The sequence below is a fragment of the Lepidochelys kempii genome, chromosome 3 (genome assembly GCF_965140265.1).
Source record: "Lepidochelys kempii isolate rLepKem1 chromosome 3, rLepKem1.hap2, whole genome shotgun sequence".
Classification (NCBI taxonomy): domain Eukaryota; kingdom Metazoa; phylum Chordata; order Testudines; family Cheloniidae; genus Lepidochelys; species Lepidochelys kempii.
Genome location: NC_133258.1, coordinates 98,661,853 through 98,677,476, shown reverse-complemented (window position 1 = coordinate 98,677,476; position 15,624 = coordinate 98,661,853). Strand labels below are relative to the sequence as shown.

At 38.5% G+C, this 15,624-nt stretch overlaps 1 protein-coding gene across 3 annotated transcripts in view; it reads right to left on the bottom strand.

The window, feature by feature from the left end:
- The window catches only part of LAMA2 (laminin subunit alpha 2), a 455,577-nt gene that overhangs the window by 40,072 nt on the left and 399,881 nt on the right, over nt 1–15,624 (bottom strand). For all 3 annotated transcript variants that reach the window (XM_073337269.1, XM_073337270.1, XM_073337271.1), the window contains exons 44-47: nt 13,238–13,392; nt 10,620–10,763; nt 9,569–9,702; nt 3,107–3,266 (exon numbers count right to left, since the gene is read on the bottom strand). In XM_073337269.1, coding sequence (XP_073193370.1) covers nt 3,107–3,266; nt 9,569–9,702; nt 10,620–10,763; nt 13,238–13,392 — 593 coding nt within the window. The remainder of the gene's footprint in view (nt 1–3,106; nt 3,267–9,568; nt 9,703–10,619; nt 10,764–13,237; nt 13,393–15,624) is intronic.

Here is a 15,624-nt window from a genome sequence, read left to right as displayed (position 1 = left end):
GATGTGCTGCTGTCTAATTGCATCTGTAGCCAGACTGACACCATGGGTCAAATTCACTACTGGTACAGACAGAAGCAGTTGTACTGACTTTAATGAGGTTGTGTCTAATTGGGGGTTTGATGATTATGGCTATGTATCTGAAAATTGAGTACTGTCTCCATTCATCTCAATGGAGTGTATACTCTGAAGCCTAATATGAGCATTGACATCACAACATTATTAAATACGTTACTGCTGAGCATTAATTCAGAAATATCCAGCTAATATGTTTATCCATCATGGCTGAACACCATAGATAGTAGATACTAGGGAAAAAGCCGTATTAGGTGTGTGATGTACCACCTGTAGCCTCTGGACACTCACTCTCTCTCCCTGAAGGAGCAGAGTATAAGCAAGAGAAAATATAGGGAAGAGAGGTAGTGAGTTGCTATGCTAAACAGCCAGATAGATTTGGCAGGGGTTCAGCAGCTGGTAATTATGGAAGGTTCAATACTCTCTGCAAGTTTGAAGCCCCCTCTGGACTTTTAGTAGCTGGCAGAATATTATTGTTGGGTGTTTGCTGCAGGCATTCTTGTTTGTGGCTCACAGGGAAAGCTTAATCTTTCTTTTCAGTGGCTGGGAAAGCAAGGAGATGGAAAGCAAGCTAGAGTCACCATTTGCAGCAGCTAGGGAAGTATGGGGAGAGAGGGTAGCAAAGGCCGTTGTCTGTCACTATACGTTTTTTCAGATATCTTCAGTGGAATTGCCTTTCCTATTTTCTGATATGAAAACAAATGATAAAGAACTGACTGTGACAGTTATTTTTCCACTTAATGATTCAAGAAGAAGCTTCAAGATTTATTTGATCAACAGTTCAGAAAACTTTCAAAGAAGAATAAAGTTTGCAGGTTGTTTGCAGACCCATTTTCAGGTAAAGCAGAAGGAGTTTAAATCAAAGTTCAGCCAATAAGGATTGATTTACAATTCTCTAATCCAAATCTCTTAAAATAATTTTTCTGAATTTCTACAAATGCTTGTCAAATGTCTGATATTCAGAGTTATGTTAGACAGCTGCTATTTATGCAAGCCTATGGCACTCTATACATAAAAAATAATAGCAATTAACTGAGTATTTTAGAATTAGGACTTCAGAAAACAGACCTTCCACCCAACAAGCAATTCTGATATTTCAGCATTTGCTTTCATCCCAAAAAATTGAAATAGTCAAAATTTTAGTGAAACAAAGTTCTGAAAATTTTTAGTTTGGAAATGTCTAAATAAAGAAAAACTCAACATTTTTGACTGAAATGAAATATTTTGTTTTTAGACATTGACATTTTTGCCATTTCAAAATGTAAAAATATATTTGAAACTAAACATTATTTCAAGTTTTCCTGGAAATTGGAAAATTTCATTGAATGACTTTCCTGCAAAACATTATTTCACTAGAAAATATTATACTTCTTAATTTAATTAATACTTATTTTAATACTTCCTTTGTTGGGAAATTTTTACTGTAGACAAATTTCAACCATCTCTACTCAGAATAAATCTCACTTGCATTTATATCTAAGTTAAGTGCAGCCCTTGGATTCCTGGTAACTTACCAATGCAACCCAGGTGCTGCAAATATTGTGCACCACCTTCTGTTGTAGGCAAAAAATTAACTTCTTATGGCTCTCATGATATTAATATCTCTCTTCCTGATCCCTATCCTGAATCCCTTGGAGCTGGAGGCACTAAGGATACAGAAGAGCACCCACAGGAAAAGACTAGGAGGAGGAGCCAACATAAAGGAGAATGGAAGGTGTCTCAGACACATTGAGAAAATGTCAGCAGCTGAAAGAAGAGGGGTTCTAGAAAGGATTATGAGGAACATGCCACTGTCCAAATGAGAAAAAGATAAAGCAAAAAGCAGATTAGCATACAGAAAGGAAGAGGAGAGACTCAGTGGAAAGGACATGGATTCATAGAATTACTACACCCTGTTATGGGGCTAGTATTGTTTAGGAGCTTAGCTTGTGTGTGTGCTTGTACAGCACCTAGCACAACAGGGCCTAACTTGGTTGCAGTGTTTAGGTGCTGTGTTTAGGTGATGGGGTGTACCAACCCCACACAGGGTTGAGAGCCTGTAGGTGCAATCATCCTCGCCCCACTACACCTGCAGTAGGTATCAAGCCAGGAGGGAGCAGTTAAAAGGGCTGAATGTGGCTCAGTTAAGGACTGACCTGGAAGGCGAGCAGATCTCTGGCTCTCACTCAGTAAAGAAGCCTGGCTGGAGTCTGAGAGCTGAGCTGGGCTGCTGGCAGATAGAAGATAGGTCTGCAACAGGGAGCTCAAGGGAGTTGAAAAAGAAAGCAGCAGAACATGAGTCCATGCTGGATTCTGTACACTGGTGGAGGGGTGGGAAGGGAGTAGAAAGACTCCTACAGATTCAGGGATTGCCCCGTGAGGGGAGTGGAGAAAACTCTTCTGCAGCAGAACCAGCTGGGTAACAGAAAGTGCTAGAAAGCTCTGCAGAGAGAAGGCTTACCAAGAACAGAGCTGATACATGAGAGCTCAGGAAAAGGCTAAGGAAAAGGAACAAGACAGGGCAATGTAGGAAGTGGTCTAGGGAGGTCTGTGCAGTCAGGTATGGATTGCCTATTTAAGGGTCCCTTGACCAGAACCCAGTAGAAAGGGATGGCCTAGATTCCGCTACCAGCCCACGGAGAAAGGTGCGGCTGAAATTCCCTGAGAATGGGTAAGGACTATTGAAACCCCCTGACACCAGGGGTAAGGACTAGTGAGTCTGGAGTCTGACTGCAGTCCAATGTGAAGCTGACCAACTATTATTTGTGCGACTAATGGTCTACCCTGGAAGGGGTGGGATTCTATGTGACCCGGATGGAGGGCCGAGTCGCAAGAAGCAGCAGACCATCACTGGGACAAAATAGCTTTTGACAGGGGGCAAAAAAGGAGAAAAGTCTGCTATGCCATGGTCAGTCACTAGGGAACCTGTGCTGGCCAGCAAGTCACATGCTTTCACTACAATAAATATATATTCATTAATTATAATAGCAGGCACTGCCTATGTAAATAACTGAACCAAAAGGATTAATGCACCAACAGTGAGGAAGTACATTACCTTAATTTTATCAGTTAGACCACCAACAAACAGCACGGCATTTGCATCTACATCCAGAATTGTATAACCAGGTGGAGAGACTGCGCTGAAGGTACTTGGCATGATGGTTGCTTTGGGACCATCCAGAGCTTGTACTGAAATTGTGCCATTTCTTCCAGTCCTTGGAATTGGACCAAAGCAAATAAATAAGTAAATAAATCTGCTGTTAAACCACAACAAATAAAGCCTCATATTTTCCAGACATTTTTTACAAGTGACAGGCACTACTGGTCCATTTGTAACTTGGTATTATTCAGTTTTTAATACAAATCAATAGAGATTTCTTAGCTCTCATATACCTGTGCAAGCGCCAAATCTGATCACATAACAGATGTTTCTTCTCACCTCAATATCCTCACTGAATATAATTCACTATATGTATGCATTACATGGTGAATTCACCCACTAAAATAGTAATTATCAAAAGTGAAAATTCTCTATAACCAAAATAGTACAGTGTAATTGTATCTTGACAACAAATGAAGAAGGCTATGATTCAAATTCATTTCTGAACTTCATATGGCGTATTTGATTAATTTTATTCCTCTGAAGTGGATGATCATATAACAAAGCCCTTTAATTTACTTCATTGTAATGCAGGAGACCTGCATCCTCCACAAAGGAGCTCTCTGGTTGATTATTGTACTCAGGCACAAGCCCTATTATGTTTAAAATGGCTGCCTTGTTGTGTTTAAAATTGCCTTTTTATATTTTATAATATGATTTGCTGCTTTGTGGATAGTTTCTTCAGTGTTTCCTGTTTCTGTATTCAGAGTAGGAAATAAATGCAGTACGTCAGATATTGATGTGGTAACTGTTGTCCAATACCTGCAGCTTAATGGAAACCACTTTATGAACCTTTGCACGATAAGGTATGACCTCCCCCATAGCCTTATGAAAAGGTTATTTCAAAGGAAAGGTTAGTTTCCTATTAATTTGCAACAATGTCTCAATATTGTACCTAAAGTATGACCTTTTGGATTTTACCTTTGACCTTGAACTGTGACATGTGAACTCCTCCTACATTATTAAGAGTTTTTGTTCATGCTAAAATCATTGGAAAGGTAAATCCCCTAGTTTTACAATTAGATCCTGATCAAAGTCATGATAATGTGGGCATTCTTAATATGGGCATATGATCATGCAATCCTAATACAGACTGAAATATGAATTCATGGAACATATTTAACTTATGTTACCTTTGATTAATTGGGAAACATACTGCTTTTACTACGACTTGTCTTTTTCTTATATAGCAGTCCACACATAATTTCACCCACTGCTGCTTACTTCCTATATCTGTCAAGAATTACTACCTAGCTAATTAAATAATGTTTAGCTATTCATCTTCTGTATCTTTGTGGGCTATCCTATTGTACTCTAAAAAATAATTCCCTGTTTGCAAGCAAAGCTAAATTGCCTTTTCTTAGAAACCAGAACTGATATTTGCATTTCTGATACAAGAAAGTTTCTGGACAGACAGAGGTAATAAGATTACATTTCACCTAACGCCTTGCCAGGTAGCATTTCTAGTTTGAACAATAGCCACTGGCCCCATCCCATATCATGTCTCAGCTAGCAAATCAAAACTTTACTTTGGTTTTTACAAAGTATCATGAAATTGTCTGGATTTAAACATATAAATTCCATCTTTTCTCATTAAAAGAAAAGAAAAGATGTCTGTGAGTGCTGAAGTAAGCAGTAAACCTAGAGTTACCACTTAGAAAGAGCTGTCATTAGCGCTATCTAATGTTTTACTTCAGGCCCACATCCAAAATAAAGCAATGAAGCCTGTACATAACTTTAGGTATGTGAGTAATCCCATTAATGTCAGTGGGCCTACTTTTGTGTTTAAAATTACACATGGGTTTAGGCACTTTACTGAATCTGTTTGTGTTGGAGAGGGATGACGAGGGAGAGCAAGACTCCTGTAAATATATAAATCTGATTTCCATTGAAACTCTGAATTGTATTACCTCAAAAATATATAGACCTTTGGCTTATATACCTAAAAGAGTAGAAATAGTCAGTACAGAAACTGGTGAAAGAATAGTGTGAGTATAGGAGAGACTTTTATTAAGCCATTCATATTTGGAGGCTATTGAAAGATAATGTTTGGTGCTTTCAAACTGTAGTGTACTACAATCAATATTCAGTAAAACCAGAGTAAAAGACCAAATTCAATAAATCTGAAGTAAATGAGCAGAATATGGTATACATTTTTAAGAGCACATGTCCTAAATAGCATAGGGAATCTTTGATCTTCAACTAGAGTAAAGTGCTAACAACAGATCCTCCTCCTTAAATAACTCAATCTTTCATTTGAGAAGGGCTAGTGAGCTTTAAAGGAAGAACAGTTGACTGACTTGTCAGGACAAGAGACATTAATAGGATTTGAATGATAATTTGTAAGTGACAGCTGGGTTCCTATGAGATACTTCGCAGACTGGAGAACATGTACCAGCACGTTGGTAACTGACAATCTGAAAAATGCACACTACACTATTCATAAACACTTACTAAAGAGATATATGGAGCAAGTGGGCTTCACCTTGCATTAGCCATCAACATCTGAATAACTTTTGTAGCACCACATATAAATACTTGCTCTTTGACCCACTTGAGAGGGGAGTTACAAGGAGCAAAGTGGGCTGACAGTAAAGTGTATGTGCCTAAAATAAACATCTCTTTCTACAGCTGTTCTTCCCCAAAGGAAGAATATTCCAAACAGAAAGTTAAGGTTCCCCTTAATGGAAAAGACATTGTTTCAACCTTCTCAGCAAGATTTCTAAGGAATAATAATGAGGTGGTATGTAAACGGTATTTGAGTAAAACAAAAATTAGACTATGCCTGATTCAAAACCCACTGAAGTCAAGGGGAATCTTTTCATTGACTCTGTTGGGCTTTGGATCAAGTCTTTATTGCATTTGACTGTATCACAGAATTGACTGCTTTGTGTATTGATAACTTGTTTAACATGATTCTCATACAGTAAAACTTTATGTAAATTTTGCCTTCTTTTCAGTGTTTCCATTGATCAGGATTTTTATCCCAGTTAGTTTTTACCTTTACAAGTAAATAACATTCTCATAATATACATAACAGTCCCTGCACTGGGGAATACCAATGGAATAACATAAGTACTTTAATTACTTGCAACAATATTAAGTTTTCAGGGTGATATATATATATATATATATATTCACACACACATACACACTGTATATGTGTATATACATACTGTATGTGTATTTATATATAGACATACTTTAAACAATACATAAACATAGAAAAGTACTGCTAGACTGTAATTAAGAAAATATTCTGCAAAACGTATGCAGTCATTACTGTACCCATCTGACAGACCAGGAAACTGTGAATCAGAGGTTAAGCAAATTGTCCAAGCTAGAATCTGCCGCAGTCTCCTGCTCTAACCACTAGACATGCTGTCTCAAAATGAGAGAAGGAATACCTCCTTCCACATCTGGATTTTATTCCCCACTCTGCTGAGTCAACTTGAACAACTCAGTTGTCTTTGCATGTCAGTTTCTGCTCTTTCTAAAATGTGTTGGGATCCCTGGATAAGAGGTGCTATATAAATCTAAAATTGCAACATTATCATTTGTGTGTGTATGTAAGTATATACACGCCTACAGAGGTGCTTTCATGGAGAGAAGGGGTTATGGCTGATAGGAGTGGGATATAAATATCTTCCCCATCCCATCCCCCAGTGCATGTGCAGGTCTGCCCCCTCGAATGAGCCAGTGTCTTCCAGTGCTCTTTTGTTCAGCTAAGTGACACCCACCTACCCCCACTTCCTGACCCTTCCTAGAGACCCAAGGCAGTGTGTGTGTGTGCATTATCTTCTTCCTCTGCTCCCCAGACAAAATCCCAAAGCTTCAGAGGTTGCGGGGAGCCCACTAGAGGACCAAGTATCCCCACCACTGGATATTGTGATAGTGGTGTCAGGTAAATTCAAAAGTATGCAGCTGAATCTGGCCAAAATTTAAAGACAAAAGGTGAGAAAGTGAAATTGGTGGAACTGGTTTGAGACCTTTATCAAGGGAGACAAGAATGCTATTAGTGATACAATAATGATGCAAATTAAAAGTCTTCAGTGTGTGCTCCCTCAATTCTACTTTAAGAATACAAAATCAGTCCTTCATCTTCATCGTGATCCTAAAAATCCAACTAGTGTCTCCATAATCTAATCCTTCTAAACACTGCTCCACTCCTCAGATTTGTGCTACTGTAATTGCTTCCCTTGCTGATTTAGCAGTTTGTTCCAGTTGCTTTACATCTAATGCCCTATATATCATGAACAACAGCTTAATAGGCAATGTGCATTTGTAGGATGTCTATATCATGTCCTGACTCCATTTTCTGCTGAAATAGTTTTCCTGCAAATGAAGGTCCTGTACTACTGTGACATGCAGCTATTTCAGTATGTGTAATATGAATGCAGACCGCACTAAACTGATGAAGATCTTGCATAAGTATCCCAATTTGTGTTTTCCCAGATATAAGATTTAATTGAGCCAGCAGTTGGACACTCTGCCATACTTTTATTTAGCTCTCTGCTTTGAATGGCTTATTCCGTGATTTCATTAAATTGTTTAAATTGAACATCATTTACCTCTTCTGAAAGCTATGGACAGAATAGAAATTAAAATTCCTATTTTTCCTTCCTGTCTCATTTAATGACTATTTTAATCTTTTGTGCGTCTAACACTATGTAAAATTAACGTATTATGATGGGACAAGATTTATTCAAATTAGGATTCATGTTCTCTCTCTGATTTCATTTGATCTGATATTACATAAATTATAGGGGTTTGTTCCTCACTAGCAAATAAAGGACACATCATATACATAGTACACACATGTAGCATAGTTTGCTATTAAAATATTACAGCTCCCCGTGCAAATAGTTAGTGCTGACATGATATTCTTTATGCACGAAATACAGTGTTCCCTATGCTAAATGCAGTAATGTTATCCACTTGCCAAAGCAAAAATTATAAAGATTTTAATAGTGCCTACACTATGATAAATAGTATGCACAGAGATTCAAACACATCTAGTTTTTTTAAACCAACCTATTTTTTTTTTGCCTTAATTGCCGTACCAGATGGTATGCACTTCAGGGAAATACCAATATAGTGCCTCTAAATATATGGATCAAGAAGCCAATGTAACTTTCAGCTATTAATTTATCTAAACTTCTAAAATTAAAAAACATTCATCACTTGCTTTTTTTTTTTTTCAAAATATGTAAAAAAATCTGTGTTGTTTAAATGGACCAAAATATTTTTAATGTTGATTTTTCCTATAAACCACATCTTTTCAAATGTTTTCAGCATGAAGAGGCATTGTGCCTATTAGAATGGCATGCTGAGTAAGAATCAGTGTACTGGGATGTGACAGGCCATCCATTCCCAATACTGCATCAAACCAAGAGGTTTTGAAAAGACACAATTCATTGAAAGCCAGAGAGAAAAACATAGTTTTCAGTTTGAGTGCAGAAATAGCCTTTAACTTTTAAACATTTTAAAAATGATGTTGTGCTAATAAGTAACTTTTTAAACCTTATCATCAATATTTATTTGTATTATAGTAGTGCCCACAGTACAGTGTACACACACATAAGATGACACAAACCATGACATGAAGTGCTTACACTCTGATGAGCAAACGGACAAAAGGTAGGGAAGAGGAACAGCACATACAACTGCATTTTTTAGATAATCTATCCCAAAATTCTTGTCTACCAAGCCACTGTTATTTGGCTAAATGCTTGTAGGCCTCATGGTAGAAGTGTGTCATAAGAAACAGCTTGGAGGAGAGAGTTTGTCCCTTACTGATGTGTTGAGGAAAGGTGTTCCCAGCACAAAGAGGAATTTGAGAGAAGTGGAAATGGGGGTAAGACTGGCATCACTGACAGCATAGAGGCCTAGGGGTTCCACCTACAATACAAGAGTGGCTAAGGAAGGAGGGGCAAAGATGTTAAAGGAGATGACAAGAGCCTATAACATGAGGAGTAAAAAAGGGGAGCTTTTAGTAGTTGGATTTTGTGTGGACTGAAGGAGGAAGGGCAAAGAAGTACAGGGGTAAAAGCAGATTATGGACGTTAAACATGTGTAATATATTTCAGTAGCAGTCAGAGAGACACACTATGTAACACATTTATAACCTCTTTGGCTACAAACTCTCTGATAATGGACTATTGGACACAGGTTCAAAAATCCATTAAACTGGATTATATTTATCATCGTCAAAGGTACCTCTTTTTTAAAACTACTGTTACAAATGCTGTATTTAAGAATGTGACTCTGAAGAGAGTGGACCTGACAGATGGCTTGCTCAGTTTCATCATTTTTTGGGGGTAAGAACTAAAGCTTGCAAATTAATTGAGTACTTGCCTAGAGGCTTCAATACGGTACCAAAATGCATCATCAATGGTCAGATCTGGATACTCAACCCGTCCAACGCCAGATCCCACATCCCACAAGAAGTTCACCTTGCCTTTACGCATCTCTATGGCCAAGAAGTCAGTCTAAGACACAAAAAACAATCTATGGGATAAGGAATCAAATACTTGGATTAGAACAATCCTTATAAATCCCTACCCTTTTAAGCTTCTGAAGATCATTAGTAACCTAATGGGCCTCGAGACCCATGCTCACATAACAAAATTTGTACAATAACTCCCAAGAGAGATCTAAGTTCAGACCTCCACCTCTTAGCCCCAGGTTCCCATCTTGCCAAGTGATGTGTGTCCACACAATGCTGGGTCACCGACTGTCTCTCTAAGTTGTTAACTGAAATACTATAGAAACATTCATTTGGCTGGCAATCCTACAATGGAAAATATGAGCATTCTATACGTTAATACACACTGCCATCCTAAATCTTCATTTATAGTAGGAAAATAACACATAGCTCAGGATGGTAGGAAAAGAACACTTTTCCCATTCATTGAATTATTATTGATGGTTCTAGAAGCCTGTCTGCTGGAGGGCTCATGGAAAACTGAATCTTTCATCATTACACATTCCTGAAGTTATAGTCTTGACCTGAAGTCATATTAAGCAGGATGTTTGACAGATTTAGATGATTAGCTACTTCGTTCCCAAGGGAAAATACATGAGAAACAAACCAAAAGTCACCCCCGTTGTACTGCAGCTCTTACAGCTTTCATGCAGTTCATATAGGAGTCTCAGATTTGATTCCTAGCTAAAAACAAAATATTTCCCACCTATGTTATTTCTAAAAACCTACATTAATATACAAGGCAATATTTTCCCCTTCTTCTATGAGAAACAGTAACTAACTAGGGAACCAGTAAAACTCCCAGACTCTACGCTGTTTCTCTGAAGCCTCTGAGAAGAAACATTCTCCTCTTTTTTTTGTATGTCAGTTATCCAATTTGATTGAGAAACTCTGACAACGGAAAAATGAAACCACACTTACAAATTTGGCACTTCCAAGATAAAAAAGAAGGTTGTCAGCTACTGCTGTCTTCACATTGACAATGACAGTGTTGTAGCTTCCTTTCTTTATTTCCGGTCTGTATGTGCGAATGCAGTCACCTCCAGAAGCCACAGAGACTTTGATCTTCAAAGAAAACACAGCAGAGAGAACCCGAGTTACAGCTCATTATTCTAGAGAAAACTTTAGGGGCTTCAGAATAACTGCAAATGGATTTTGCTTTTGTTTCGTTTCTGTGTCACACATATTACTGAGGAGTAGGCATTGGTGCTTGCCACTCAGTATCTGGAACACTGAAATGAGATTTCCTTGTTTAGTAGGACAGATTGTGATTAAGGGCAGTGGTAGCTTTACCTGGCATTCAGACATGACATCAGGAGGAAATTTATTTCATATTAAGAATTACTAGAGTAGATAATGGGGAAGCTGTGGTAGTTCAGGTGGTGGAGATATTCAAAAGTTGGCAGATAAAAGAATCATAGAAACACCACCTTGACCTGTATGGCTGCTCTATTTAATAAATAAATAATAAATAGTAATAAATAGTAATAATAAATAATAATAATAATAATACCTAGCTCTTATATAGCACTTTTCATCAGTTGATCTCAAAGCACTTTCTACCAATAATTGATTTTATAACTGCATGGTTCTTTAGTAGCCCCCAACTGAGACATTCTTCGCCACTATATATTCCAGGTTTCCTTGTTTTATATTAAGATTAGATTCCTTTTCCTGTCAGATGTTGCTAGTTCCATTTTAATGGATCCTTCTTAAGTCTTAAATACCATAATCGATTAGTGATGATTATAAGTTCCTTTGACATTGACTGTAATATTAATAACCATGATCAACTCATTAGGTATTAAGGTGAATGGCATACACACTGAAGAAGAAATTCGAAAGTAATTACGTGGATCATATAATGGCTTCTGAATTCTTGGTATCAAAAGCAAGCAAACAACGCTTTCTCCAAGTCAACTTTCTTTTCTGGATACAGAAATGAATTAAAGCCCTGATGCTGAAAATCACTGCAGCACCTGCATAAATTTAAGCATCTGAGTTGTCCCACTGATGTCATTGTTACTACTTATGTCCTTAAAGTTATATAGGTTACTCGCTGGATTAGGGCCTACTTAGAATTCAGGTTTGGTGAGTTGAGGAAACCTAGTACCTCACTGAGGGCAGCAGAGAGGACTGGGTAGGGTCTTTGTGTGTGTCATGTGTGAGATATGTTTTGGGGAGCACTAAAAGTTTTGTTGCATTCATGCATCATTTAGGTTTAATCAACTGATATTTGTATTCCATATTTGTCTTATATGATTATAAGAGGGTCCTATTGCAAACTCCAGACAAGGTTTTAAAATACTAATTTATAAAATTTAACTATTCTGAAATATATTTCCCCTACATTCACAAAGGTTTAGGAGCCTGCATGCTTGCAACCATTTATATGTTTTATGAGAGCTTTTTATGAACCTGAAAAAAAACACTGAAAGGATAAAAGATCAAGAACAGTAAAAGAACATGGTTTACTGGTTAGCAAAGACAATCCAGAGATCCAGACTCATTTCTGGCCCTTCAGACATAGTGCTACGTGAATTTGGGCAAGTCATTTAATTTCCCTCCATGCTGGCTTTCCCATCCATAGAACAAGGATAACAATAGTGTACAGAAATTCTGAGAGGCCAAGTACTTTGAAGTCTTTGTATGAAATGTGTTATGTAGGGGAAAAGTATGACGATGATGATGATGAACCTGCCCTTCTGTCTTACCTATATTTCTATGAGAATTTGAAATGCACTTTATCAGATGGAGCAGACATGTCATGGCTCCATTATTGTGCATACATTCCTTTCAGCCACTTGTGCTCCAGAATGTTGGTTTTGTTTGAATTATACAGGAGCTTAACTGAATGTTCATCTCTTAGGATTTTCTTTACAGTTTTCCTGATTGTTGCAGGTCAAAAGCCAAATAAGTTTATTATTACTAGTTGATCCCTGAGTTTAAAAATTACATTGGAGATACAGACTTGGGACTCAGTAACCAGGTAAGGAAATATGCTCTTATCTCAAGCACAAGGGTCTATTAAATTATTACCTGGAGAAGTAAATATCAAGAAAATGGGAAAGCAAGTGCACTCTACATTTTCAGTTAGCTTGAGATGGTCCAACCAGGGGACAAAAAGCTGCCAAACCCATATGTTTCATAAGTAATGGAACTCCTACAAAATTAGGTTTTTAATATCTATGCTGAGGCAGAAAACATCTTTTTGGTATTGTTTCAGTATTAATTTGTGCACAACTATTGAATGAGGGACATTTTCTCCTCTGTGACCCCTCCTTGTACCCTTATCCATGTTACCCCCAAATTGTCCTGTCATACTAACATTCCTATAAGTATTCCCCATTCAACAGGGCTGTGTTGTAAATGGGGAGCAAACCATAGGGAAAAAGCAGACATCAGATACCCTGGGTTCTGTCTATCTAGATATTTATACTGCACTCTTTACCATAGGAATTTTGGACTGGGATGGCTTCTTTTGCTGGATGAAAGGATACAAACTACCCACATAGAGTTACTGAGAAAGATGTGCTTACAGAATTGGCCTGTTTCCGGGCTTGGTTTATCAGTTCTTTTATCTGAGAGATGTTTTTCCCCAAATTATCCTGAAGTTCTTTGACTGGTTTGAGTTTATCCAGTAGCCGATCTGCTTCCTTTTCTAGGGTTTTAACAGTGGCATCTGCGTCAGCAACTTCATATGAAAAAAAAAAAGCAGAAATTTAGAAGGGAGAGTCTGATAAAGTGGACACAAACACCAATAGCAAAATCCAACAGAATTCTGACTGAACATTCAGCTTCCTGAGACAAGCAAGGGGATAAGAACTTTAGGAATGTTTTTAGACTGATTTTAAAATTGCAGTATGAGGAAATGACAGCGATATGGCTCAATAGTTATGTCTGAGAATGGTACTGGTAGAAAAAACTGTGGTACAATACAGCTCCACATTCAGAGTTTACCTTTCTTCTTTACGCCTGCTTTAATGAAACATGTTGGATTAAAAGAGCAATTAATTAGTTGTTTGCATAATAATTAGATAATTAATTTTTAACTTAGTTATATGGTCACAACTAGAAAATTTTTTATCCTGATCACAAGTTTCAGATTACCCCATGTGCGACAATAATTGTGATTAAAAATATTATACAGAATATTAGCCACTGTATATATTTTCCCATCTCTCAGATTAACTCCATTTGTTTACATAAGGATCTTCTCTCCTCCTTTCCTTGAGTCCTAGGACAACTGAAATTCCCTCCCACATACAGCCATTCAATAGTCCCACAGGTTTCTCTTGCCGGTACGCCATACCGGACCGGACCGGACCGGCTTCCCCAGGCTGGCGATTTAAAGGGCCTGGGGCTCCTGGCAGCAGCTGGAGCTGTGGGCTCTTTAAATTGTTGCCCAAGCCCCGCTGCTGGAGCCCTGGGGTAGCAGCAGCGGGGCTCTGGTGGTGATTTAAAGGGCCAGGGGCTCCCGGCTGCCGCTACTGCATAGGAGCCCCGGGCCCTTTAAATCTCCGCCAGAGCCCCAAGCCCCGGGATAGCAGTGGCAGCCAGGAGCCCCTGGGCCTCCGTTGGTGATTTAAAGGGCCCGGGGCTCCGCTGTGGTAGCGGCAGCTGGAGCCCGGGGCCCTTTAAATCACCCCTGAGCCCCAGGGCTCCCACTCGCCTCTGCAGCTGACAGCTCTGGGGGTGATTTAAAGGGCCCGGGGCTCCCAGCCACCGCTACTGCCTCCGGAGCCCTGGGCCCTTTAAATCTTGATTTAATGGGCCTGGGGATTTAAAGGCCCCACCTCTTCAGGTTGAGGCCACACCTCTTCTGGTTGAGGCCCTGCCCCCTGCTCGGGACTCCAGTGTACCGGTAAATCCTTTAAGTTACTTTTACCCCTGTCTGACTTGCGTGGCAGCTGGAGTCCAGGAAGGAGAGTGTGTGTGGCTGATATAGTAGGGGAGCAAACCAGTAATACAGTAGGAAGGCAGCCTCAAAAAGTTTGTATAAGGTCCAAACAGATATCCAAATTTTGGATGTTTATTCAAACAGGATAATAAAGATATTTAAGGTTCACCCCTCGCTAGGCACAAGTCACCAGGTTCTTGAGAAAAAACAAGAGCGCCTATGTTAATCTCTTTCTTTTCACTTTCAGATACGGCATATTGCTTATGGTACATCCTGTGAGAATAATTTAAATCTTTAGTTCCATTGTTGCAGCATTTAAAACAGTAAATGTTCTAATGCAGCTCTAAAATGTGGCACTATGCAAAAGCTTTTGCAGGAGGCAATGAGGCATCAGACACTGAAAAATAGCAATATATATACCACACACCCGCACGCATATATATAAGCTTTTGTGGTAGACAATGAGGCATCAGATATATATAAACACACATACACACGTACAGATTTCTGTAGGCAAGGTATAGAGACAAGAGAGAAACAAAAGAAAATATTGCAAGATAATATTTTTAAAAGTCAAGTAACTTACAGGACAGGATTTGTTTGGAGAAACTCATTACCCACTACTCACCCCACAGCCAGAAATACACAACTAGAACTTAGTTATCAAACTTGGGCAGATTTACTGTCATTTAAACTGGATAAATGGGTGCCTAACTGCCAATCTGATCACTCATCCACGTGACTGAATTTAGGCTTCCAACTTTAAGAGACAGATCCTTTTGTCTTTTTGTTGAGACAACATGTTTCTGAACACAACAAATTATATTATATCTGGGATTTATTGAACTATGCAGCATGCTGCAATTTAAATTGTTGAACTTTTCCCATGAAACACAAAGGATCTTCCAGTGAAAATTCTAACATAATCATCACTATATGATAGCAGGAGTCACTTCAATGCTAAAATACAAGCAAACAACCTCACTGGAAGTCCATTTTAATTATTGTGCCTCTGAACTGCCTTTA